Consider the following 27,225-nt stretch of genomic DNA (forward strand, 5'->3'; position numbering starts at 1 on the left):
TCCGGCGGCTTCCCGCCGTCGACTGTTTTATACAACCCGCTGCTCATGTGACCTTTCCGATAACACCGCGAGTGTTATCAGCATCCATCTTATCGAACTTTCGCTCTTCTTTTTCATTCCAACTTGTTCTCAGATAAACAAGATGACGAGCGACAACAAGTTCTTTTTTGACTACGTGAGTATCATAGAAGAAGACAAAGAATGCTTCCGGCGCTGATACTTCCTTACCCAGCTCTCGTCTATCTCCAATGACGTAAGGCGGTATTCTCTCGACGTCGCAGACTCGATCGACCGCCAAGTCGACTATGCCGCGCACGCGATCAAAGATACGGTGGCCCAGCAGTCATGGATACCAGCCACTATTCGTCCGGGTCGTGCTCCCCCAAGAGTGCGATCGCAAGGCATGACGGACCGAGTGGAAAGCTGGATGACTCGGAATCGCGCATGGACGGCGGCTATCCTCGCATTTATCGGGACCGGCGTTGTCTTATACTATGGAAACAAAAAGTTGCACGGAAAACGGAGAAAGGCTAGGAGGGCGGCCAGCGGCGCGAGGAAAGAGATTGTTGGTATGTGTTGCCTACATTCGATCTGCATTAGGATCCGAGTGCTAATTCTGCGATTATAGTGGTTGCCGGATCGCCGCACGAACCGATGACAAGGGCTATTGCCATGGATTTGGAACGTCGAGGATATATTGTATATGTGACTGTGTCTTCCGCGGATGAAGAGCATATCGTCAAGTCTGAGAACCGTGTGGACATCAAGGCTCTCTGGTTGGACCTTACAACTGTAAGTGCTGTTTGTGTATCCTTCATTCGCGATAAATAAACTAACATTGTAACTAGACATCATCCTCGCCGGCCGAAATCCATCCTTCGTTGCAAGAGATTCGCTCCTTGATCAGTCAGCCACAGTCACCCATCGCCGGAGTGCCCCCGCACACCTGCCAACTGAGTGGCCTTATCGTGGTCCCATCGACCAACTATAGTGCAGGCCCTGTCGCAACCATCCCGCCGTCATCGTGGGCTGACACGGTCAACACCCGTCTGCTCTCGCCTATTCTCACAGTGCAGGCATTCCTCCCCTTGCTGACCCTCCGCAGCAATAGCAGCACTATTGTCTTTGCCTACCCCTCCATATCATCCTCGCTTTCCGCGCCGTTTGCCGGACCTGAAGTCGCCACAACCCGAGCAATCTCAGGCTTCGCGGCCTCGCTTCGTCAGGAACTCCGTCTCCTCGAACAAGGCAATGTGGATGTCGTCGAGCTGCAGCTGGGCAATATTGACCTAGGACCTACATACCGACATGGCCAGAGTCAGATAGCAGGCACAGAAGTCCTTGCGTGGAATACCCAGCAGCGAGCCCTCTATGCCTCACAGTATCTGTCCAGCGTTGAGCAACGCCCAGTTGCCTCTGCTGGTCCCAGCACCATACGCGGATCACCGGCGCGGAAACTCCATCACGCTATTTTGGATGCTTTGGAGCCCACCTCGCGGGATATCTTCGGCCGTAAAGTGACCAAGAAATCTGTCATGTATGTGGGCCGGGGAGCTCGGTCATACGGCCTGATTGGGGCCTGGGTTCCCAGTGGACTCGTGGCGCTGATGATGGGGTACCGCAGTGGGAATGGGATTAACCCCGAGAGCCCGAGTGGCAGCGGCAGTGAAACCAGCTGGGAGAGAGTCTAGACCCGTGTACACATCTCGCTTCATTGGCACTCCCATCTTTAATATATCAAAAGCACTTGCTTTGAATAATGCTTTTCTATACATAATATCATCGGAAATACTCTTCGCTCTTAATGATTCTATTATCCCTACCACATATCGACATATAGCATTAAACGCCATAGAAATTTATTAGATTAGTTGCTACCTAGTTGGATATCATTCATATGATGCAGCGCCATCCTCACTCCTATCAGAAGAAGAAAATCGACCTGTCAAATCCCTCTAAACCGGCACAACCTTCCTCTCATTGGACAACTCACCAAAACACGCATCGCTAAAAGCCTCGTGTGCGCACAGCGGGTCCCGTGTCGCCCGCTTAATCCCACCGCGCGTCAAACGACGACGCAAATGAATCAGCGCCCAGGAAATGACGAAGAAAACCAGGACCGCAGCCAAGACGCCGAAACAGTATCCCGTCACAAGATTGCTCTTCTGCCCGTGGTCACCGACGTCGAGGAAGGAGTATGGGTACCAGCCTTCGGTTTCGTGCGTGATGTATGCGACGCAGAGGTAGAGCAGGAGTATGAGGAGTAGGAACGGGATCGCGATGAAGGGATGCGGCGCTGTGGCTGGGAGGATGATTTCCAGTAGGGCGTAGACGGAGTTGAGGACGTGTTGGGAGATCTGGAGATGTGGGTTAGCTAATGTGCCTTGTATTCGATTCTTTTTTTGCTTTGTCTCCACATCTGCGGAGTAGAAGAGTGTTGCGGGGTTGGGGTGGGGTTGGATTGTGATATGAGCTCTGTTCATGTGGCGGGGGATATGTTGGAATGGAAGTATAGAGGCAAAATCGAAAGATATACGTACATTTTGCCAGCGGGTGAATGGCTCCTTGTACCACGGCGGGCTGAAGAGGATAGCCCAAAAGACAACCGTAACGAGAATCGGGAAGGTTGTGACTGTCACATACAATAGACTGTGTAGCACGCGGAAGACCCGCGGCCAGCGGTCGAGGAGAACCGAATGACCCGTTCGTACATAGTAGGCTGTATGGATGGCGGCGAATAGCATGTAGAAGCCAGTGCCCCAGTAAGTCAGCCAAGTGAAGTAGCTGAAGGAGTGACCAATCGAGGCGGGGTCATCGTGGGTGCCATACCAGCCCCAGAAGATGAAGATGGAGGCGAAAATGTACAGCGAGATCAGACCGCGAAGACCAGCGAGGACGGCGGGGGGTAAGATCCAAGATGTCTCGAAGTGGTGTTTGACATCGGTAGTCCGGTCAACTCCGAAGAGAGTTGCCAATGAGCGTCGAGGCATGTTGTTGCGCGTCTTGCGATTTCGTTGTGCCCTGGGAGGATTGAGGCTAAAGAAGTAAACAAGGAAAAGCAAGATTCAGCTGTACATGTAGGTAGGCACTGTTGAGATTGGAACTGGGGTAATTAATGCTTGCTTTTTCCCGCGATACAGGGCGACCTCGCAAGCCGTTTTGCGCTTTAAGGCGTCCGTTCACGAGGACTAGAGCCAGTCGTGCAGGTACTATGCTCCCGGTCTCACCTCTGTCCCCACAAGCGCTGGCCATACATAGCGAAATGACCTTGAAGGCTTGTGATTGAATCCAACATTGAATCAGAATCAGGGGTGAGTCTTATAATGGATGAAGACATCCGAGACTTTGTCTCTCGGAAATATAGCATTAGGTTAGATACAGCAGTACTTTATGCTATACTACTGCTTATAGTCTCATGCTAGGTACAGACTGAAGTATAGTAAAACAAAGTCTACGTCTAGTCAGGTCTACAGGCCAAATATATGCGAAACAAATTGGTATATTCACGCAGTAAGATCCTAAGTCGTGAAAATAATATTTCTTTCACTCACACTAGGATCAAGCGGGTGCCGCACAATGGATCTGAAGTCTAGCTCTAGCGGAGCATTCTGAACAGTTCCTGAGGTAATAACGCCATCAAATGGCTTCAGCGACATTTGAATGCAGAGGGAAGCGGCTGCGTGTCTATCCAGCCAATCTGCTCTGAATCAGATGGCCAGACATCAGAAAAAACCTCGAAGAACATGTCTCGACGACTTCTTGGAACTTGTTCACCAGCCGCGATCTGGGTCATAATGAAGACCCTCTAGTTGTCTCCCTTGAACATCCGTCTCCTGCAAGATAAACACAAACTCTCTAGAAGTTGAATTACCCGCTTGGCATCGATAATTTGTGGATTCCAGGAAAGTCGTCCTGAATGAGAGCTTCGATTGTCTCAGATCTGAAATAGAACATCCGCTCTTAGGGCGGCTATCTCATGATATTTGAGATTGAGTTGACCGAAAGATGTGAGGCCCGCGCGTGAACCTAACCTAGCCTGAAGCTAAAGGTTTAGTATCTTATAAGAAAATGATGTGTGACGTGACATAGTCTGAGGTATAGTTGGCGGCTATCTCATGATATTTGAGATTGATGTGACCGAAAGATAGGAGGATCGCGCGTGAATCAGCCACCAGCCTGAAGCTAAAGGGTTAGTATCTTATAAGGAGATAACTAGTGTGTGATATGACATACTCTGAGACATAGTTAGCGGCTATCTCATAATATTTGAGATTGAGCCAACCAAGATATGGGAGGCCCGCGCGTGAATCCAACCCAGCCTGAAGCTAAATGTTTAGTATCTTGTAAGGAGATAGTGTATGATGTACATACTCTGAAGTTGGGGACCTCCGGTAGAAGTTAATCCATTTGTTCGTTACTTGAATTCATCAAATCTTTTGTGTGATGGTGTGTGCGACGATGTAAGCGATTGGAAACATCCAGGGAGAGAGAGTCCAAATAAATACATCTATAGTTGTTCAGTTTGTCGTTTGCTTACAATATCTTACTAGCTCTGTATTGGGTGGTATGTGTATCTAATCATCACGGGTTTCAATACGGTAGGTGCTTCCAGGCTTCTATAGAGCTGATCTTATGCAGTCTTGCTTAAGGTTGTTATCAGCTCTATTCTGTGCAATAGACGGTATCACTAGGCAATAATTATACAGTTATGTATTTTTCAAAATGATGTCTCATATTATTTACTTACCTGTAATATCCATAATTAACTGGCGCAGTGGTTAATGAGCCAAAGTCTGATAGAGATCCTATACGCTTTATCGACTATTCGGAGACAAAGTAGAAAAACAAATAAGCCAAGTAAATCTATAGCAAAATTATTTAAGAACTAGAAGAAGAGAAGCAAGGAGGGCCTATTTGTCACTTCTCCCATGCCTCGGCCATGATCCATCAAGGTTGGCACTTCGTATACAAGGTTTAGGCCACCCGTGGACCCGGGGGTGTTGCTGAGTAACCTGCAACATTATGCCTAATTGGGGATAGTGCAAACCACGGACCATGGTTGAGTTAACTCGCAGAGGCCGCGTATATAATTTCTATGGCGACATCTGAGGTTGTAATATAGCAATTGCACTATCAAAATAGAAAAGAAGCCATTATACAACGGCCGGAGGAGGAATCCCTTGAGGTTATATATCCCCATCCCATTCGGAACCATTTGAAACCCTTTTAGTAGTGTGGTACCCGCTCTCGTGGCTTGCAATCTAAGTAGGGGATGGTCTCACTTCTCTCAACCATTGGTAAAGCTCGCCCGTCTTGATTTTTATATATGACTAGGCACCAGTTTCTTCCATGTCATAATCGAGAGCAGGCATCACTCATGTGAGGTGGTTTCTTCAGATCAGCATATGATGAAACCACCCGTGTGGGGAGAGACGGCAGAGCAACTAGGATTCTAGAAGATAGCGGGTCAACAAAGCACTCAGTCCTAGGGAGTAGGAGAATAATTAGGGAAATCAATAGTAGGCTTCCAAGAGTATATGCTCTAATAGAAGAATCCATAGCCAATAACAATACATAATATGCGTCTGAATGTTATTCTTGGCGACCCTCCCCCCTGAATAAGTGTCCCCCCTGAGACGATCCCTTGTCAAACGTCGAGACACAGTGGAGTGCGACTGTTTTATTTTAGTGCACGGGGCGCGTCTATTTACTACTTGTCATCCTACCCTCCCAAGGTTTGGCAATTGTGATCGTCCGCCCTTCATTTTTCTCCTTTCTCCTTTCTCCCCTCTCTATACCTCTCCCCCAATGCCCTGATCTTTCATTTGGCTTCGATTCTGTCTGTAGGGCTGTCATTCCTTTGGCTCTATTCTATCGCCTCCCCCGCCCGAACCCCCTTTGTGTGTTATCCGCAACCCCGACCTTTCTTCAGACACTCTTCTAGACTACTTCGATGCTTCCGGCGCAAATCTCGAATCCAACCGAATCGGGATACATGATTCACTAGCCGACTATTAGATATTCATATACCCATCATGGATATGCGAGGAAAACTGGGCGAATATCGCTCCAACTCCCACGATAATACCCTGCGGAGTGGCTCCCCACGGGTGGCGCATTTTGACGGCGAAGTTCCTCCCGCACTTTCCCCCCTCGACGCATTCGCCGCTCAGAGTCGATTTCTCGCCCGACAACTCGATGAGTCTCGACGGGGAGACCGCCGTATGAGTCGGCTGCCACCGGCGAGTGTAGCTCGATCGCTTTCGCAAGGCCGGCCGGGCTTCTACCGCTCCAAGTCGTCGGTTGATCCCCGCACCCGCACCGAACTGACCCGGAAACCTACGCAGAAGGGACTCCCAGAGTATGAAGAGCCCAAGCACCGCCCTATATCCGAACATCCTCGATTCAGCTCCATCTCCAATGCTACCACCGAGGCTAGCTTTTACGAGGATAATGATAATGTGACGCCGCGGACAGCGACGCCTAATATTAGTGGGGAAGCGCATGAAATACCGCGCACCGAGTCACCAGAGGATTTCACGTCACGTCCGAGTGGAGCGGAGGGTGCGCCCGTTGTTGTGGCGGTTGCGGATCCGCAAGGTTCATCGATCGACTCATCAACTTCGCGACTGCACATCCCACGTACCTTGGCACCACCAGTGTCACCGCGGACGCGTCCATCCAGCAGTGCCAAGGTTACACACCATGAGAGTTCTGATGATGAATATAGCAGCTCCAATGGTGGGTCGACGTTCTCCAAACCTCGCAAGCTGTCCGATGGAAGTGCTGTGTCATTGCCGTATTCTCCCATGTCGACATTCCCTGCACGACCACACCCTCGATCGCCGTCCTTGAGCTCGGAAACATCAGGAACGGGAACGAACCACCTACCCCGCCCTTCTTTTAATTTCTCTCGACCGCTGAGTCGATCAAGTACGACCTTGTCTGCTCCTGGATCTTCGACGCCTACTGAACCGATCCTTGCCTCGGAATCGAACCATATGACCCGTCGCGGCAAGCCGACTCCGCTTCTCTTGCAGCTCTCGACCGAAGATGCTGCTGCAGTGGAAGCCATGGACGGCGAGCCGTCGTCCGCCATGTCGTCTTATATGTACACCAAGTATGCGCTTCCGCGCGGACGCTTCCTTTCACGGGATTCCGTGGTCTTTGCAGGCTTGCAAACACCTCATTTCGAGTGGGAAGAGCCCATATTTGAGAAAACGCCTCCCCGGCATTCGGAGGAGCCAATACGTTTGGCACGGACGCCATCCCCTACGCCCCCTCGCCAATTAGAGCACTCGCCCAAGCCTCACTCGATGCACGAAGTCCCAGCTTCCAAGCCTCAATCTCCACCTCAATCCCCGCCTCACCCTCAGCGCCAGCCCCAACCTCAACTTCAACCTCAGACTCTCAAGTCTCGGCCTGTTCCCGACTCACCAGTGGAGCCGGTATTACGGCCCTCTGCTGAGAGCACCCGACCAACGAACAATGACAGGGATGAAACTGTCTCTTCTGCGGATTCGGCTAGCACAGTGCGACCCCAAGCCCCCACCGCCCAGGTCTCGGCTTCCGGCCTTACAGCCGACGAGCACGTGGCCAAGGGTATTGAATGCCACGAGCGAGGATCTCTGAGTGAGTCGACGTATCATCTGCGGATTGCCGCGAAGCAGGACCATCCGACGGGAATGCTGCTTTATGCGCTAGCCTGTCGACACGGCTGGGGCATGCGATCCAATGAGAAGGAGGGGGTACGATGGTTACGCAAAGCTGTGGATTCTGTCGGATTGGATATGTTGGCCGATCCGGACGCTCCCGGTGCATCCAAGGCGAAGGAATTGCAAAAGGCTAACCGGGTTCAATTTGCTCTGAGCATATATGAACTAGGCGTCAGCTACTTGAATGGTTGGGGTATCAAGCAGGACAAGGCTTATGCTCTGCGCTGCTTCGAGATCGCTGGTCAATGGGGTGACGTTGATGCTATGGCCGAAGCTGGATTCTGCTACGCGGAGGGTGTTGGCTGTAAAAAGGATATGAAGAAGGCGGCACGCTTTTACCGCCAGGCTGAGTCCAAGGGTATGAGCATGGTTGGAAACAGCTGGTACGTTCTTCCTGATATTTACATCCCGATCGACGTCATTAACAAGTATAAAGGATCTACAAGGACAAATACAACGAGGAGTCCAATGGACGCGCCCCCAGTGGACGCTCCCGTGGCCGAAATGCCAGCGGAGAGAAGGACAATAAGCCACGCAGCAAGTCCCGCACTCGCAGTATCTTCCAACGCAAGAAGTCCAACATATCAGAGGCATAGACTGTCTTTTGTTCTATTCACATTCCTTTTATCTCGACGCGTTCTGGAGTTATCGAAGTACCATCCATTTTGCATTTTGCATTATGTTTGGAGCGTTCTGAGCTGATCTTTGATTTTTTTGCTTTTTATAGTCGATTCTTCGACTTACATTCCTTCACTTTCTCATGTTCAAACTTTTCCTTTTCTTTTCACATTTGCATTTTCATCCTTTCTTAGCCGCCTGGGCAGCTGTTATCGAGCATGGACCGAGTCTGGTCCACATGTCTCGCAGGCTTAATACTTCACTTCTCCGTGTATACCCTTTTTCGTTTCCTCCCATCATTTGCCATTTTTGTCTCTCTATTTTCATGGCACCTTCTCTTACCAATTCTCTTCTTGGTCATATTTCTTGGGTATGACCCCCTGGACAATTTTGTTTGTCATATTTGTTCTCTTATTTTGCTGAATGCCTCAGTGTGGCGACTCATGAACTCATGACAGAATCAAGACAGCGTTGATCTGTATCTTTTGGACTTCCTAGGAGCATTTACTTGATCTTCTCCAATTTTTCAGTATATAAAGCAAGTAACAGGGTCTCAGCACCTGACCCCCCGCATTGTTCCCCGGCTTTTGTCTCGGAGCATTGACTCAAAAGTGTCTAGATCGGCCTCTTCTCCGGGCTTTGACACCCTAAAACACACTGGCGTCCTTGGGGTTATGTTTAGCGCGGATTATTGTGGATTAGCGGGGGTTCTGACTGGACTAGATCGGCTTTTCTCTCCGTCTAAACCTGTGAATACGGGGGGCACACTCCTTGCATCCAGGGTCGCCTCCCTTGGCAGCACGCTATGTTGCTGCTAGTGTCGCCGTCCACCAATGAGGGTCTTGCTCATTCAATAATCTAGTGTAACGGTACTCTAGATGAGTATTTCTGAAAAGTCTTAATCTCCCACGACACTTAGGAAACGCCCCGGTAGGACAGAGCACGCGTCCTGGAATTGCTCTTGGTATTTTAGTCCACCTCGGCTCTTGTCTTTCATGTGGTGATGATTAGACACTCGTAACCTGATCCTAAACATCTTGATCGCGTCTTCCCGGAAATCTGGAGTTCCCCGCTAAAGTGCCACCTGAACTTCTCTTCTCCTCTCCATATACAATTGGAGAAATTACAAAACAGGGCAAAATAAAAGAAAACCAGAAGAAGACTCTATCTTACTGACATGCATCATATTTCCCCTTTCTTTTTCGAATTGCATTTGGTGGCTTTTTCCAGGTCTATAACATGTGACGCTAGAATATACCCTGTTAGTTCTTCATTTTAGGTCTCAGTCTTTTATTATAAAGTACGGAATACTACCCACGCTCTTTCAGGGGTGCTTGTATCACTCTCATTGGTTTTCATTCTTTTTTCCCCCTCGCTTCGAAGCTCTTCTCTCTTTTTATAGGTGTTTGTTCGACTCGACTCGGTTTGTACATGTCTTGCGTAGACTCTTACAGTTACAATCCCTAATACAAAAATCACAGTAACAAGATGTCGACTACAAAGCCCTCGTTCGTCGAGCAGGAAGCCAGCGTAACCCCGACGCCAACGAAGAAGAGCTTCGGCGCGCGCCTCGTCGCCCATTTCAAGAAATGGTGGTGGGTGCACCTGATTATATTCATCGCTTGTTTCCTGATTATCCTACTACCGGTGTAAGTCCACTCTTCCTGACATTCTTAACCGGCATGACGGCCCGGACAAGAAACATCCCACTCACATACTACTGCACCGTCTAGCGTCTACGTCGCCTACCCCAAGATCGCACAAGACGCCGTCAACGACTCGACCCTCGCCATCACAGAGATGATCCTCAGCGACCCAACACCCGACTCCTTCTACCTGGAGCAGAGACAAGTCCTCGGCTCGAAAAGCTCCTACCATCCCCAGATCTACGCTTTCAATTCGTCGGTCTCGCTGGCCGGTGCGGCGGCTCCGTTTGCTTATGTTACTGTCCCCGCTGTGCAGTCGAAGGACGGAGCGGAAATCCACTTCGAGCAGAGGGTTGATCTGACGGATACCGATGCGTTCGCGGATTATACTACTGCCGTTATGTTGAATGAGGAGGTTTCGTTGAATATCTATGGAAGGCCGGGGTTGAAGCAGGGTGGTTTGCCTAAGACGACGGTTGATTATAACAAGACTGTTGTTATGAAGGGTATGTTATTGTTCCTGGTTTCGTGAATCTAGGAGAAGAAGAGAAGAGTATGGTTACTAACTCGATGAAACAGGTTTGAACAAACTCAAGGGCTTCAATGTGGCCGAGTTCTTCATCATGTTCCCACCAGTGAACGGATACGGGATGAACGGCACCGTGATCATCCCCAATGCCTCGGTCATGACCATTCCAATGGTAATTACTCCTCTTTCCATGCATCACATTCTACGACACTAACCCAAAGTAGGGCAACGTAACCCTAGACCTCCAGCTAGACGGAAAATCAGTGGGAACAACCTACCTAAACAACCTCGTCCTCAAACCAGGCAACAACAGCGTGCCGATGCTCGGCAAGGTCGATCAAGGCGCCATCATCACCCTGCTCACATCAAAGTCGAATCCCTACAAAGACGGCATCCTGCCCTTCGAAATCACCGGAAATGAGACATCGTATAACGGCAAGGACCTGCCGTACTTCACCAAGGCGCTGGCTGCGAATACTCTGTCGATTAAGTTGGATGTTCTGAGTGCGCTGAAGGCGGCGGGCATTAATCTTACGCTGTGATGTATACTATTTCTGTTAATGCTCATGGTTTATGTCCTACGTTCTACTTTCTATATTGCACTACCGTGACCGTTAACAGATTCGGTGGTTGGTCTGTGCTGTTTGGAGGTTTGTTCACGTTTGTGTATATTTAATACCCTTTTTTTGTTATCAGTATCTGGGTTGTTACTTAATAAGATGTCCAGAGTGAGGGATATAGTGCTTGAAATTTTTTGGATCACCCGACGACTCATCAAGGATTAGCCGACGTAAATTGACTGACTGTTCTTTCAGTAACGAAATATCCCGCTCTAGCTTGTTCAGTATAAAAAGACCCATCGTATTTCCAATTCTCGACTTCGAGTAATCAAGGGTGTCTCTGTGAAACAGAATGAAGTAATCTAGTAGCCAACAAAAGAATAAGAATGACCAGGAAGAAAAGAAACGGAAGCCGCATGACTCTCCAGTCACCCTGGTCTCCTATCAGTTGACATGTGCGGTTGTCTGATTAGTCGGAAATAGAACATATCCTACAAACCAGCCTGCAGAAACTGCTAGATATCTGTCCCCCATCCCCTCGAGGGATTTTGGGACACTGCACGTGATAGAGTTTGCATGAAGGCTCCGTTTGGGTAATGGGAAGCTGAGATTTTCTGCAACCCCGGAAATGGGATAATTATAACCACTTCTGTGGTTCAGCGGTCATCAAGAGAGGGACGGCGTTGCCCATACTGCGGGCTATTATCCTGTGTACAATCCCGAAAGGAATTGTGGAGGTAAACCTACTATTTGAAATGCAATAGACAAGAAAAATAGTGCTCAGCTTGCCCAATTCAATGGAATTCCTAGCAAGACAGCCAACTAGAATAGCCATGAAAACTTGAATGTTAAAGTTGCAGAAAGTCCAATCCTCTGATAGATCTCAGAAACTAGACTTTCCAAATCTTGAATAAATCAGGTGCACATATTTATTATGCTTGGCTTTCTTGCTAAGTTTCCTTTTGCACGAGCTGGTCACTATTATCCTTGTGTTTTGCTTTTCGAATGGTAGTTTTACCTCCAACCTCCCTTTCGGGCCAGGGCTGTATCAGGTATAGCCCGAGGGTATGGTATAGTGAAGTGTTGTTCAAGGTGGGAGGTCGACGACTGTTTTCTTTTAGAATCCTGTATTGTGCTGTCGGTCCTCTATCAGTTAGCATCCATCTGTCCACCGGTGTAGTTTAATTGATATAGCTTGCCAAGGTGGTGGCAGTAGTAGATGATTGTCATCCTTGAATTCCAGCAGGGACAGCTCGCTGTGGCTTCAAGTGGAAGTTGGGAAGCCAGGTTTGGAAGTGGAAGTTATCATGGCCAATGCAAGAGTGGGAAAGACAATGTGAGAGATGAAGAAGTAAAATCCAGAGAGATGGTATTTATATGGCAAGGGCAGGAAACCAGGCAACCATGGGATTGTCTTACATGGGGTTTTTCTTCCACGTGAGCAACCTGAAACAGAGGTAAGTCAGGGGATATGTAGTTGTCCGTGGAAATATAGGTATTTCATGGCAGCCTGCATATTCAAGACTGTCTCTCATAGTTCTACCTGAAGACGGTAAGCCGCAGTACTCGAATCTGTTTCTCGACACTATATACGAGTGATCTCGCCGGCGCGACTGTTCTAACTTCTAATGCTGCACAGAGCCCCTCTTACTGGCTTATTGGCTTCACAGCGACCCCTCGGCCAGATCAACTCCCCTGCTTTTGTCAGAATTCAGCCCCTTAGGAGAAACTTGGCCACGTGATTTTACCTGGTCACATGATGTTTCATTAAAACGCTATTTTTTTCACCGCTAGGGGAGAATTGGCCACGTGACACGCACGTATGTACGACCTTGTGATTTATAGTTGCTTCGCTTCGCTCCGCAACTATACGCCCTGGATGCAGTACCAGCATGGGTTAACCTTTGGAGACAAGCCACAGGAGGCATATTATAGTATTGCATGTCAGAGCTTGATAGTGTCTAAAATCATTATCTCTTCATGAGGCGTTTCGTAAGAGACAGTTGACCTTTCAACAAAGAATTAAAGAATATACACAGAGAGTGAGAGCTTCAGATTGTATTACTGGGCAAGAACTAGATAGCTTCACCACTTTCCTATCAAAATATGGGTGGTATAATCCCTAAAGGGAAAGGAAAACCACATAATATTGTAAGATACTCGTATAATGCACCCTGATCCGAGACTAGTCCAGGGTCACCATCTTGATTAAGACAACGGGCAGCTGCCGAATTATGCCGACTGACTGGTGTACCTACCTGGAGTCCTCAAGATTGGGTGGTCGTTGATGATAAAACCGATGGACATGATCAGGGGTCCCACAGATGGGATAAGCCCTCACATTATAATATGACCACTCTCACCACCAGTTGAAGCATATGCTAGATACCCCTGTATTATGCTAACTGTGCATTACATTCCTAGTATTGTATCATTCCTGATAATCTATTCCAACGCCCTTCACCCACGAAAGATTGAGCTAACAAGAACCTCAACAAATGCCACCACAAATTTCTGTCCGTGCTCCTGAACCTATTGAGACCCCCAGGTACCCCGGCCATTTCCAACAAGAATCCATACTTCTTGACAACAGGAATATCACGTCATTATCTTCAAATTACGGTCGCACTACTTTTGGGTATGGGTATAATCAGCGCGATTTTGTATACGAACCGATATGAATGTTCAATGAAACTCGTGAATTGATTTGAGGTATGAGATCGAATCTAGTTAAATTGATCACTTCACTGGACTGTTTCAGAGAGTGCACCTGCAAGCTGCCGTAGACCAACACTGACATCGCCGGGCTGAATGCAGCACTCCAAGAGGGCTAGTTTCCATGGCTCCAAATTGATCCGATCTAAGGCTGATAGCAGATCGGCTTGTGTTTTGATTTGCATCGAGAAAAATGCCGGATTAAGACCCCGGTCTTTGTCCAATTGAGATGCGAACGGGTCGTTGCATGTTCTTGTATGCTTGGGTGTACACATGGCGGAAGCGAATTTGGCATAGTTCCAATTGGCGATGTAATTATACGGTCCATCATGAATTGCAGACTAGAATATGGCAAGGAGGATGGAAAAATATTAGCAAAGGAGTCTTGCTTAATTCAAAGATGGAGAGGAAAAAAGAGGGACCTTGAAGCAGGATATGTGGCCTTAGAATGAACAGTAAGAACTTACCTCGATCTGATAACCCAGATTGTTGAAGATGAAGACTATCATGTTGGCTCTACTTCGGATGGCAGTACTTAGCTCTTGAGCAGTCATTTGAAAAGCGCCATCACCAATCATGAGGATTGTTCGCCCATCGGGGCGAGCTAGTTGGCAGCCAAGCGCAGCAGGTAGGCTCCATCCCAGAGACGCATAAACTAGCTGAATTTGAAAGTTCGCCCCCATGGGGAGCGAAATATCGGCGGCATTGAACCAAGCATCCCCCGTATCAGCTATCAAGGTGTCTTTGCTTGTAATTAGCTGTTGGATAACATCCACGATCCCACGCACTGTGAGAGCTTCGCCAAGTACAGGACTGTTGACTCTGGTCTGTTCACGCGACTTCCATTGGGATGAAAGAAGTGTTTCTCTTTTGGGGAGAATTGAGGACCGCAGAAAAGCGCCAAGAACATTGGCTAGGCATAAATCTTGAAACAATCGACCATACGGCATTCGTATAGATGTTTCCTGGATATTAATCATACGTCGGCGCTCCTCTTTGATATTGAGACCTCCCACCGTGTGCAAATCAGACCAACGGCCTCCAACTACCACCCAGAGGTCAGCGTCCATCACAATATCTCTACATTCGGGCTTGGAAGCAATGGCCCAAAATGTGCCCACAAACTGAGGGTGTGACTCTGGTAGCGTTGATTTGGCATCCGGCTGGCAGAAGACGGCGCAACCCAGCTTTTCAGCAAATGCTATCAGAGCTTCTGTCGAGAGGAAGAAGCGTGCCAGAGCACCAATGATCAAAATCGGCCGGTGCGCTGCATTCCAGGTGGCAATCAGTGGGGATATAATTTCATCGACGGCCTCTGATTGAATTAATGTTGGCGGTGAAATCTGCAAAGGAGTTGCTGCATTGCCCACAACCCCCACTATATCGGTGGGAATCTCAATGTAGACTGGCAGTGATTTATGAATGCACTGAGAGAGAGCTTCATCTAGGCGGAGTGCAGCATATTCACTGGAATCCAGACGGATTGAGGTAGCCGTGAACTCTTGGAATACACGCAGTGCTTGGTCCTTGCTCGCTCTACCTGTCGTATGATGGAGGAGACTCCCCTCTGTCAGCAATTTTGAGCTTGGACAGCCTGAGATAATTATGATCTTAAGTCGCTCAGAATAGGCTCCTGCAATTGTATTAAGCAGTGATAGGCTCCCAACCGTGAAGGTGACTATCACAACCGCAACTTTGGTAGGGGAACTTCGCGCGTACCTATCTGCAGCGTAGCCAGCATTCAACTCATTACAGCACCCAATAAGGTGTAGGCTTGGGTTTTTCAAAAGCTGATCAAGCAGGGTCAGATTTGAGTCACCTTTCAATGATAGTAGTTAGTAAGCTTGAATGGTGTGAAACATATGGAATCTTGGCGCAAGTACCTGGGACGGCAAAGAAGTCCTTAACTCCCAGCTCTTCCATTCTATGGGCCAAGAGGGTGCCGATATTATGGTCTTTGGGTGAAAAGCTCGGGGTGATCAATGGTGGCATCAAGCTCGGTCGGTCAAATAGCTCAGTCATACTGTGGCAAGTAAGCTTGGTGGGGAAGATGATGATATTATGAACCCCTTGTTGGGGGTGCTAACTAGCTAACTATGACTAAGCTGTGACAATATGCCGGGTCTCAAAAAATCTCGGCCTCCGGCTGAGAAAAAAAGGAAATTTCAATAAAAAATAAGAATAAAAAATGATAAGAAAACGAAAAACGCTGTTAGTTGTCGTAGGCCCGGGGCGGAGTGTAGATGTCTAAGGGTATGAATTCACGCCTGGGGTTATACAGTAGCCCCTCGGTAGCCGCTTTGAGAGGAGTTTCGTAGTGGTTACTATATTCTTTATTGCCTAGTAGTAACGGGCTCCCTGGTTAGGCTTAGTCGTTAGGAGCAGCGCTTTGTTAAAGTTAGTAGAGGTAGTAGAATAGGTTTTCCTAGTATCTAATAGCTTAGCGCTAAATATCCGGGAAACTGCTAAGTATATTCGAGATTGTTATAAGGGTGCTAGCGGTAATAGCTTTAGTCTTCTTAATTAGAGCGGCCTCTTAGAGTTATAACTAGCGATATCTAGCTATATATTTATATAACCTTTTTAAATCCTTAATCTCTAGCTATACCTAGTCTATATACTCTATTATACCTTTATAGGGAAGGATAAAATTGCAGAGGATCTTTTCCTTAGTATTAGCTTAGTATAGTTAGCTTTATATAGTTAGCAATTAGCTCTAAGGTTTAGGAATATCTAGTAAAGAGAACGGAGTAGAAGAGCTGATATTAATTATATTACTAGGTTAGTCCTATATAGTAGGCTAGTATTCTTACTAAGTACTATAACTAGACTAAGTTAGATAATTTATATTCTAGTATAAGTATTAAACTAGGTCTATAATCTTTATCTTTTTTAGGTCTATTTAGGAGAAAGTAAAAGATAGTACTTTAACTAAGTATAAAGGAGACTATATAGAGAATTCCTAGAAAAAACTATAGGAAGGTCTTAGTCCTTATAAGAGTATAGTGATATAGTAGTAATTATCTAAGCCGATATCTAGTATCTTTAAGTTTATTTTAGCTTTCTAGAATATAGTATACTAACTATAGTAGTTATATAATTAGTATACTATAGAATAGAGGTATAGAAATTCGGCTTATTCTTTAGTATAGTAGGCTTAGAATACTACTACTAGGTTAGTAACTATATCCTTTATAAAAGGATAACCTAAAATAATAGGTCTAATTATAAAAACTGGGTTTTCGATTTTAAGCTTTAAATCTACCTTTAGGACTATTAGGTAGCTATATTTTATAGCTATATAAAGGCTAACGAATATATAGTAATATTTCTAGATTAGTATATATAGGAGACTATAGAAGTCGATTTATAGGCTAAGGTCCTATAGTATCCTACTAGTATATAGTTTACCGTTAGTATCCTAGATAGTATAGAACTTAGTATACTTCTTCTAAGATAGTTCCTTTATCGCTATATAAATAAGCTTATTGCTTAGTAGAACGTTATAGTCGTTAGGTAGTACTAGCCTTCCTTTTAGATTACACTTATATCTTATATATAAGGGTAACTAAGCGATATCTTATAGAGATAGTCTACTGCCTATAATAACTGGGACCTAGTCACTGGTCTAGATTAGCCTATCTAGTTCTAGTTTAGTATAAGCGGTATTATAAGATTATATTATATAGGAATCGTTGAATATATATCCTAGAAGGTAAAGTATATTAGTTACTCCCTATAATAGACTAAGGTATAGGAGTACCTTTCTTTTCAGTATAATAAGTATCGAGTAGTAAGTAATAGTTAAATAAGAGTTAGAAACTTAAATTAGAGTAAAAGTAGGAGTTAGAAGTAAGAGTCAAGTAATATAAGGTAGTAAGAATAGATAGTAATAAAAGTAAAAGGAAAGTAAAAATAAAGTAAGGAAAATATAGTACTTAGGAGCTTACTAGGGGTATATCCTAATACTCCTTAAAGTCTTTAATAGCCTTATTATATCTAATACAGTCCTCTTCCTATACCTAATAGTTATCCCTAGCTAATTAGCCTTTCTAGTAGATTAGATACTTAGTGATTTAATACCTAATACTATTATAATAGGGTCGATTAGGTATATTAACAATATACTTAATAAGAATATAGTCGACCTTATAGATAATATCTTTAGGGAAACGTTTATCTATAGTTAGGTAGTATTTATTATCTAGTTAGTACTCTTAGGGATTATTACTATCTAGGGTAGGTTCTAGGTATATAATACTAATAACTAGGTAGATTCTTAACTTAGTTAGAATATTTAAATAATAAGTAAGCTTCTTAATATATTTAAGTACTTTGAAACGCCTAATATAATACTATTATAGTTACCTTAGTAAAACTTAGTTTAATAGTATATTATATCTATATCCTAGCTTAAGATAGACTTTATTACTAATATTAAAAAAAATCTACCTATAATAGTAGTTATATTAGCGTTTTATATATATAGTAGCCTAAGTAGTAGAATACTTAGTATCTATATATATAGTAATATTAGGAGCTATAGCTTAGTATAAAAGCGACTAAGGATAGTATAGTTCGATACTATATAAGAGTTTATAAGGTAAGTAACCTATTATTATACTAATTAAGCTATTTAATATAGTTTAGAGGGTAGGTAATAGGTTTAACTAATCTTTATTAGGGTAAGTAGTAATTATATATTATATAGTAACTTTAGCTATTTAGTTAGTATATTCTAACTAACTATTAGTTTATAGGTAATAGGTAGTAGTAAAAAATAACTTAGTATAGATAAGGTCGAAAAGTACTTTCTAGAGGCCCTATATAAACTTAGAGTTATAATTACTAATAATTACTATAGGAATCCCCTAATTAGCTATCTATTAGAAAGAGAGAGTACCTAGTACCTAATCTTTACTATTCTAGTCTATATAATTAGGTATTATTCCTATTAACTTAGTAAACTTATTAATTATAATTATAGCTATATTATATCTATTAGTTAAAATAGATATTATAATAATTAGATTTAAAGTAATAGTATAAAAGGGTATTAGTAGGATAATAATTGGTTAGAAAGAACTATATAAGTAATAATAGTAGATCCTATACTCTAAATAGATAGGGTAATATTTAATATACTACTTTAGGAACTTAGTACTTTTATAAAATATAATACTATAAAGCTTATACTAAGTTCTATTAAAACCCTAGTATATCTACTTATTATAAACTAAGTTAAAAATTTCCTAAGTTATAGATTAGGGTAGATATAAACTCTCCTTACTATTAGAATTTATAAAAATAATTAAGCTATTCTCTAGGTAGTAGGGTAACTTCTTAACTTAGGGATCCTACTAGGTATTAATACTTTCTAGAATATTAATTAAAGCTAACTAGTAAGTATCTAACTAATATCCTTATAAGATATAATCTTTAGTATTATCGCTTAGCTAGAGTATTAATACTATAAGGAGGTATACTATAGGTTAGTCTACTATAGGTTATTTAAATATATATAGCGCTAGGATATCCTTAAGATTATCTTATATATTAGGGACTAATAGGTCTATATATAGTAGGTAGGAAAGAGTATTAATAATCTTATTAGTTTTTCCTAGTCTATAGAAGATATATAGGCGAAACTATTAGATAAACTAGGATATATAGACTAAGTAAAGATTTTAGTATTCTAAAGAAATAGAACTTAAGTTTATTACTTTAGTAATACCTATAGTACTACTATAGTTAGTATATACTATAGCTAGAAGGTTATTAGGATAGATCTCTATTAAGTAGTATACCTTATAGAGGGTCTAGTAAAAGGTAGAAACCTTAAGCTTAGTAGGCTAGTAATTCTTCTCTATATCTATAAGAAGTCGGCTAAGGAATATAATTAGTTAAATCTCTATAGTAGGGAGTGGTTTTAAAATATCCTTATAAGTAAACGTTATCTTTATATAATAGATTATAGTACTATACCCTATTTCCTTTAAACTATTAGTATTAATATAGAGCTAGTATATAAGATTATAGTATACTAGCTATTTAGGTTTATAGAACTTAGTCTAAAGTAGATAAAAACTCTTAAGCTTAGCTTAGGAGGGTTTATTAAGAATAGCTTATATACTTTATACTTAGTACTAAGGGCCTTTAATTAGGCTCCCTTTTAGTAAGTTTATTTTATAAACTTAGAGTGGTTTTAATTTCTATATATAGCTTTTAATATAATAGCGAAGATTATCTATTATTCTAAGGTATATTTCTAGCTATTTATATATATAGAAAAACTAGTAAGGTTATTACCTTTACCTTCTTAGTAGTTATTAATATATCTATAGAGTTAATATCCTTATCTAGTAGGGTTAAACTTAGAAACCTAATATATACTTTCTTTAGGTCTAGAGTAATATTAAATTCCTCTAGTTTTATAAATAGTAGGTAGAGTTTAGTAATATACTTATTAAGTATATCGCTAATTATAAAGATATTATTAATATAGGTTTAATACTATTCTTAAAATATATAGAGTATATTATCTATCTAATATTATATATAAGTAATAGAGTTTAAATTACCTATAGTAATAATATAGAGAACTTCTTAACTATAGTATAATATAATAGCTTAATAACTATAATAGTTAGGGTAAATATACTATTAATAGAAGAATTTTACTATATCTATAATTATAATAAAATATTTACCTTTTACTAAAGTAATAATCTTATCTTATCCTAGTAATAGGTATAGGTCTAGAACTAAGTTCTTATTTATTAGGTAGTTATCGACTATAGTATAACTAACCTATTAGAGCTTAGTATTACCCTTATTATCTATATAAGTAACCTATTTCTATATAATAAAAATAGGGTTTATACCCTAAGCTTAGTATTTAGTAAATAATATCTTTCCTTAAGTATATAGAGTATTAAATATATTATTAATAACTTATTAGCTTTCTCTTACCTATCTATAGACTTATAAATACTATAGCTTTAAACTAGGGACTATTAGGAGTCTTATCTATTTATCTTATAGGATATTTATAATACTAGGGTTAGACTAAATATTATATTACTTATAAATATTATAGAGTACTATAGCTATTTTAGGTATTCTATAGATTATAATACTATTAGGTAGTACTATTTCTAGTAGATATCTTAACTAAGTATAGGTTATAGATATTAGTAGGACCTTCTATATATCTAGTATAAAAATAGTATTAGGAAGTCTATTAGGAAGTCTATCTAATAGCTAAGGTAAGTTATTAATAGTGGCTAGATAGGTAGTAATAGAGTTATAAATATCTTAATTAATTAATAGAAGGTAGGGCTTAACTACTTAAGGCTATAATACTAGAGGTATTACTTTAGTAGAAACTTAGTAAGTAGATATAAAGTCTAGCTCTAAAAGTTAGCCTATATAATCCTTCTTTCTAATAACTTATATTTAGTTAGTATTATTAATAGTATATATATATATAAAACTAGTATTAACTATCTATATTAGAATCTTAAACTTACTATTACCTAGCTTAAAAATAAAGTTATAATCCTTTAGTAAAATTAACTTTATAATAATAGGGATCTATACTATCTAGTATAGGGAGACCTTAATTTTAGAAGAAGTATAGACTAGTCTTTTACTTATATAGTATAGTTTTATATAGAGGGTAATAGGAAAAGTCAAGTTTTTATAGGACTTAATAATTACTTAGGAATATAGGAAATTAAGTATAAACCCTTTTAGTCCTAGAATATCTATACTAATAAGAAGCTAGGTACAGAGGTCTTTAATAATATAGGCCTTAATTTATAGCTCTATAGCTATATCTTTATTTAGGAAGTAAACTTAAATTATAATATAGTGGTTAGATAGGTATTAGGAACTAATCCTACTTATAGGAATTAGGCTAATAGGATACTAGGGATATTAAAGTGATACTACTAGCTTTAAATCGATTAAAGTTATAATATATCTAGAATTAAGGTAGTAAGTATTTAGCTTATTAGGGCCTCTAAGTCTAACTATAGCTGTTATATATCACTAGGATTAAAATATATAGCTAAGGATATAGTTAGTCTATTTAGCTAAATAGATAATATAATAAGTAGGATTCGCGAAATTAGTAATAGCTTTAGCTAGTATAGTAGTAGTAGCTTAAGGCTTATAGCTATTAAGATACTAATATAGCTTAGTATTTAACTTAAAAACCTATAAATAGGATAAATAAGTGACTAAGTACTTACTATCGACTATATATAGCTAGACCTATACTAGTAGATTAGCCTAAGCTTAAAAACTAGATTAGTAGTTATTATCCTATAGGCTAATAGGGTTAGCGAAATTTATATTATATAGGTCCTTATTAATATAAAAGTTATTCTTAAAATCCTATTAATTATTATTATTAACTAGGATATTATCCTAATACTCCTTTAGGCTATTATTATTAGCTTAAGAGTAGTTATTTAACTAATAATAGTTAGTATCTATATCTATATAGTATACCTACTAAGGTTTATTCTAAATAGTATACTAAGAGTTCCTAAAGCTATTATAGCTAGACTATTAGTAGCTAGGATTATTCTAGGTCTATTAAGCTTAAACTCCCTACTATAGATATTATTATCTTTAAAAGGTTTAGGGACCTTAGTTACTTTATACTAGGTTCTAAGGCTAATACTAATAGGACTAATATTAGGTTCCTATAGCTTAGTATAGGTACTAAGGAGTCTACTAAATCTAGCTATAAGGTACTAGAGCCTATTATTATCTATATCTAGCCTAGCTTTAGGGTAGACCTTAATAGTCTTAGGCTAGTAAGTAGTTATAGCTATATAGGTACTAAAGGTAGCCTTAGCACTAGTCTTATTAGTAATATAGGGCTAAATTATCCTATTATAGCCTATTATTTCTAAACCTAGTAGTTAACTAATTCTAGCGCTTAGTTATTATATCTTTCTAGTCTTAATAGTAGTAATTAAGGCTATTTATAAAAGTAACTAATAAGGTAGTCTTAGTTAGCTCTAGGATATTATAATAAAGTATAGGCTTTAGGTTCTAGTAAATTTATAATAACTAGTTAAGAATATCTATTATACCTATAGCTTTATATAGGTATAATATACCCTATATATATTCTCTTAGGGTATAGCCTTAGTATATATTATCCTATTTATATATATACTTATTAAGCTAGAGAAGGGCCTTAGTATAGTTAGGTCTAAAATATTATATTATTATAGAAAACTATCTATCCTAGAGTAGAACCTAGTTTATAAGGTATTTTTTATCTATAGTTAGCTCCTATAAATACTATTAGAGTATATTACCTTATAGGTAGCTATAGATATTCGCTTAGATAATAGCTTCTAACTTTAGGAGTATTAGGTCTATTATATAATCTATAAATATATATATATCAGAGTAGATATAAAGATTTTAGACTATATCTATTCTATTCTTAAAACTCTTCGAAAGATTAAAAATACTAATTTTAGATACTTTCTATAAGGTATCGGTAGTAGTTAATTAGCCTAAGGAACCTTACTTACCCTAGGGACCTTAGTTACCTTAAGGCCTATAAAGAGCGTTAGTATTATTCTAAAGGCTTATCTATATAGTTTTCTCGATAAGCTCTATAAACTATACTATATTAAAACTAGGTAATAGTAAGGAAGTAGCTAGAGTTAGTATATTACCTATATAGCTAGGACCCTAATTTCTATTATTATAACTAGGACCTAAACCTCTGTTATTTACTATTTTTTATAGGAGATTAGAGAGTTTAGCTTCCTATAGTAGGCTCGATAGACCTACTATAGGGCTAGCCTTACTATTATAAAAATATAAAGTTAATTATACTCTTAACTATACTAGGGGTTATTCTAGGATTAGGTATTTAATACTAGCCTTATAAGAGTAGAGGTCTACTTAGTTATCTTCGGCTTATTTAGTTCCTAGAGACTAGACTTCTACCTAGTTATCTTCTACTTATTAGTCTTCTAGAGACTAGACTTCCGCTTAATCGACTTCGGCTTATTAAGACTAGACTTCCGCTTAATTAACTTCGGCTTATTAGTCTTCTAAAGACTAGACTTCCGCTTAGTTATCCTATAGAAGGTCTATATAACTATCCTTAGCCTATAGTATAGAATTTTTATCCTTAGTTTAGAAAAACTTACTATTATAACTATCTAGCTAGGGACTAAAACAAGGCTACTATTATATAGTAGTAGGCCTATATATATAGTATATAATAGTAGTAGCTTAGGCAGTCGGTTAGTCCGAAATAGGTATTAAAGACTAGGGTATAGAAAGGTATATTATAGTAGTAGGTTAGGCAGTCAGTTAGTCTAATATAGATATCGAAGATTAAGGTATAGAAGCCGGTAAACTAGGAGGCTTACTTATAGTTCGCTTAGGTCGGGGTCTCCTAAGTAGATACGTAGGCTCGCTCAATAGAGGGGTTATAGGACTTAGAATAGTAAGGTAAGATATTAGATAGAGGAAATCCTTAATAGCCTTATTAAGTATAGACCTATCAATAGGCTAGGAAGGTAGAAATAGATCCTCTAAAGATAGAAGGATAATAGAAGTAGATAGCGAGATTAAGGGATTAGCGGGCCCGGTAGGTAAAGGGGTTAGGATAATAATAATGCGGGAAAGTGTATCTACGTCGAAATCACCTAACTAGGGATGTGCCTCCTAGCGATAATTATCGAACTGGATTGTAAGCTAGGTAGCCTGACAAGTACGCTTATCTATAGATTATTATAGTAGTGGCTCGGTACTGTGATCGACAGCCTTACCGTAGCGGCTTGGCACTGTGATCGACAGCGTGGTCGACTGCCGATTGTGCTAGGCTTGGTGACCTCTGACCTTGGTATATAGGGGAACCCCTGAGGTAGTTGAACTTGTTAAAATAAACCCGAGAGAGATCCTCTCGGAAGAAAAAAAACTCTGGATGAAACCAGGACGTGCTACCATAAATGTGGCAAGTAAGCTTGGTGGGGAAGATGATGATATTATGAACCCCTTGTTGGGGGTGCTAACTAGCTAACTATGACTAAGCTGTGACACATACCCGCACTTTCAGGCATCCTCAAAACTATTCGACCTTTGATACTTGCTGAAGAGAAGTTTACGTTCCATGGTCAGCCTGGAGCGCGTAAAGAATTTAGTCAATTAAGATGAGAGTAAGGCCTCACTTACCTTTCTCCATCATATCATAGACTTGGGGTAATTGCTCAAGTTCCATGATCTGGCATTGCATGGCGAGGTTTTTACGAAGGAAGAATTCCAGTGCCTCCTCGGTATCCTCTCTGGTGCCAACATAAGATCCCTTGATAGTGATCATGCGGATGACGACCGAGAAGAGGTCGGCTTTTATGACTGCCCCTGGCGGCAAGCCAACTAACACAATTGTTCCCCGAGATCTGATGTACTGCAAAATTCAGTTTAGCTAAATCACTTTTCCGGACGACTTATTGCGTGGATGCTGTTAGGAAAAAGAGGGGAGTTAATGTATCATCTCACCTCAACAGCCTGGGAGATGGGACGATCATCTGATGATACCACTACCACAGCATGAGGCCCTCCGTTGGTAAGCCTCTGAATATCACGGGTGAGATCCTTGGAGCTTTTATAGTCCGCAAAATAGTCCACGCCCAATTTCTCACAATGCGTTCTCTTCTCAGCTCCACTTGATATTGCAAGTACTCGAAAACCCATCGCCTTCGCATATTGACAAGCTAGGGTCCCGAGCCCCCCACCAGCACCAGCAATGGCTAATATAGCCCATCAGCAGTGAACGTGGATAGTTATAACGAATAAAATCACGACGAAATATACGAAATCATACCAACTATATCACCCGCCTGGGCGCCGGTCTCTTGAAGAGCGCGATAGACAGTTACCCCAGCGCAAAGAATCTATATTCAGGCGATTAGAAACACGCCATATTTGTTTGAGCTGGATAATGAGGTAAAAGAAACTAGACCACTTACGGGAGCAATCTTGTCTAAAGGCGCTTCTGGAGGAATTCGAACGGCACAGAGTTCCTTACAGACGACGTATTGCTGAAAGGTGCCGTCTCTGGTGTACCCAGAAAACTGAGCACTTGCACACGACCTCTGATCATTGGAATCACAGGATACACAAGAACCACAGATACTGTTGATCCACTTTATGTCAAGTGGGCTCATTTAGTATACTTGAAAGAGTGGAAAAATAAGCAACAGGGACAAGCATTCTTCTCTCACCTGTATTCCAACGTGGTCACCCACAGCTAAATCTTCAACTCCCTCTCCTGTCTTAACAACAATCCCCACGCCCTCATGACCTCCTTTAGAATGTCAGTATGGCCCTTTTGACACTTAAAAACTGGATAACGCTGATCAAGGGCATTGAGAGATCAGGTGCTTACCGATAAGACCTTTCTTCGGATCAAGTGGCCAGCCCCCTTTCCACGCTTGCAAATCCGAGTGACACACTCCCGAGTATTTGATATTGACGAGCACCTCGGTAGCGCCGGGCACGGGAACAGGTACTTGGGTAAAGTGCAATGCTATAAATATTAAACAACGAACGTAAGTTGGAAGAATGGGGCTTTGAAAAGGAGTAAATTTATTACCTGAACCACTGGTCTCAAAGACCTGAGCCCATTGCCTCTTTGGAATGTCAGTCATTCTTCCTGCTTTCAACTCGAATTATACTGTATCTGTCGAACGGCTAGAGAAACGAATATTGAGAATCGCACCAATTTTTGAGTGGAACTGATGGTATAAGGAAATGGAATGTTGTCATTAAAATAAAATTGGCTTGAGAAGGGCCTTCTTATAAGTTGAGCAATAAGTATGACCATGAATCCTGGGATGCAAGGTCGTGCTATCACTATTGGATCGAATTGAGTACTCCGGTCTTACCACCCCTCGTCCTACCCTCCTCCTTGATTATTCTGCATTATATACCAAGACTGGAAGTGATTGTCTTGATCGACACCGTTTCAGTTCCTTTATTTGTAATACAACTTACTCATTTGCGGCATTTATGATTCAACTGTATACATGTGCAAGATAGAAGTCTTCAAAAACACCTCATTGAATGATTCGTTATCATCAAGCTAGATGCTATCTCTGAGATCCCAAAGATGCACCTGGGCATCTTACAATAGAATTTCCGCAGTACAAAGTCAGCCAAAAGGATCATACTCTACCCTTAATGGTCTTCTTGAAACCGTTTGATGTTACAAAGTAATATATTAGTTGGCCGTTCTGCTATCTCTATGGGTTTGCACATCTTACCTCTCTATCACACCAACGTGCGTGCCTACTTTCGGTACCACACGAATGCACATGTCTAGTTCCGAGTTTCTGGAGGCTGACCATCTCCTGCAATCGTCCAACAACAGCATAGACAAGAGAATTGAA

At 41.4% G+C, this 27,225-nt stretch overlaps 7 protein-coding genes across 7 annotated transcripts; 3 read left to right on the forward strand and 4 right to left on the reverse strand.

Annotated features, from left to right (window-relative positions):
• Positions 1 to 142: 142 nt before the first annotated feature.
• Positions 143 to 1,691, forward strand: LCP9604111_21 (DUF1776 domain-containing protein; the record flags this gene model as incomplete). Its single annotated transcript, XM_039068336.1, has 4 exons — positions 143 to 175; positions 233 to 569; positions 629 to 792; positions 849 to 1,691. 4 exons carry the CDS (start codon positions 143 to 145, stop codon positions 1,689 to 1,691), a joined length of 1,377 nt encoding a protein of 458 aa, XP_038932569.1.
• Positions 1,692 to 1,955: 264 nt separating this feature from the next.
• On the reverse strand, positions 1,956 to 2,990 carry LCP9604111_22 (uncharacterized protein; the record flags this gene model as incomplete). Its single annotated transcript, XM_039068337.1, has 2 exons — positions 1,956 to 2,357; positions 2,541 to 2,990. 2 exons carry the CDS (start codon positions 2,988 to 2,990, stop codon positions 1,956 to 1,958), a joined length of 852 nt encoding a protein of 283 aa, XP_038932570.1.
• Positions 2,991 to 4,058: 1,068 nt separating this feature from the next.
• Positions 4,059 to 5,356, reverse strand: LCP9604111_23 (uncharacterized protein; the record flags this gene model as incomplete). The annotated part of the gene is made up of 4 exons (XM_039068338.1): positions 4,059 to 4,176; positions 4,234 to 4,319; positions 4,372 to 4,386; positions 5,339 to 5,356. The coding sequence occupies 4 exons, from the start codon at positions 5,354 to 5,356 to the stop codon at positions 4,059 to 4,061; spliced, it is 237 nt and encodes a 78-aa protein (XP_038932571.1).
• Positions 5,357 to 6,035: 679 nt separating this feature from the next.
• Positions 6,036 to 8,311, forward strand: LCP9604111_24 (tetratricopeptide repeat protein; the record flags this gene model as incomplete). The annotated part of the gene is made up of 2 exons (XM_039068339.1): positions 6,036 to 8,098; positions 8,152 to 8,311. The coding sequence occupies 2 exons, from the start codon at positions 6,036 to 6,038 to the stop codon at positions 8,309 to 8,311; spliced, it is 2,223 nt and encodes a 740-aa protein (XP_038932572.1).
• A 445-nt stretch (positions 8,312 to 8,756) lies between these two features.
• On the forward strand, positions 8,757 to 11,050 carry LCP9604111_26 (DUF3712 domain-containing protein; the record flags this gene model as incomplete). The annotated part of the gene is made up of 6 exons (XM_039068341.1): positions 8,757 to 8,764; positions 9,736 to 9,756; positions 9,815 to 9,982; positions 10,067 to 10,485; positions 10,559 to 10,680; positions 10,733 to 11,050. The coding sequence occupies 6 exons, from the start codon at positions 8,757 to 8,759 to the stop codon at positions 11,048 to 11,050; spliced, it is 1,056 nt and encodes a 351-aa protein (XP_038932574.1).
• Positions 11,051 to 13,812: 2,762 nt separating this feature from the next.
• LCP9604111_27 (uncharacterized protein) lies at positions 13,813 to 15,805 on the reverse strand (the record flags this gene model as incomplete). The annotated part of the gene is made up of 3 exons (XM_039068342.1): positions 13,813 to 14,124; positions 14,251 to 15,602; positions 15,667 to 15,805. 3 exons carry the CDS (start codon positions 15,803 to 15,805, stop codon positions 13,813 to 13,815), a joined length of 1,803 nt encoding a protein of 600 aa, XP_038932575.1.
• An 8,103-nt stretch (positions 15,806 to 23,908) lies between these two features.
• LCP9604111_28 (zinc-dependent alcohol dehydrogenase) lies at positions 23,909 to 26,484 on the reverse strand (the record flags this gene model as incomplete). Its single annotated transcript, XM_039068343.1, has 9 exons — positions 23,909 to 23,919; positions 24,882 to 24,926; positions 25,010 to 25,241; positions 25,334 to 25,584; positions 25,659 to 25,728; positions 25,804 to 25,980; positions 26,059 to 26,141; positions 26,223 to 26,363; positions 26,430 to 26,484. The coding sequence occupies 9 exons, from the start codon at positions 26,482 to 26,484 to the stop codon at positions 23,909 to 23,911; spliced, it is 1,065 nt and encodes a 354-aa protein (XP_038932576.1).
• Between the last annotated feature and the right edge of the window lie 741 nt (positions 26,485 to 27,225).

The sequence above is a fragment of the Penicillium roqueforti genome (assembly GCF_015533775.1).
Source record: "Penicillium roqueforti strain LCP96 04111 chromosome Unknown scaffold_01, whole genome shotgun sequence".
In the NCBI taxonomy this organism is placed as follows: domain Eukaryota; kingdom Fungi; phylum Ascomycota; class Eurotiomycetes; order Eurotiales; family Aspergillaceae; genus Penicillium; species Penicillium roqueforti.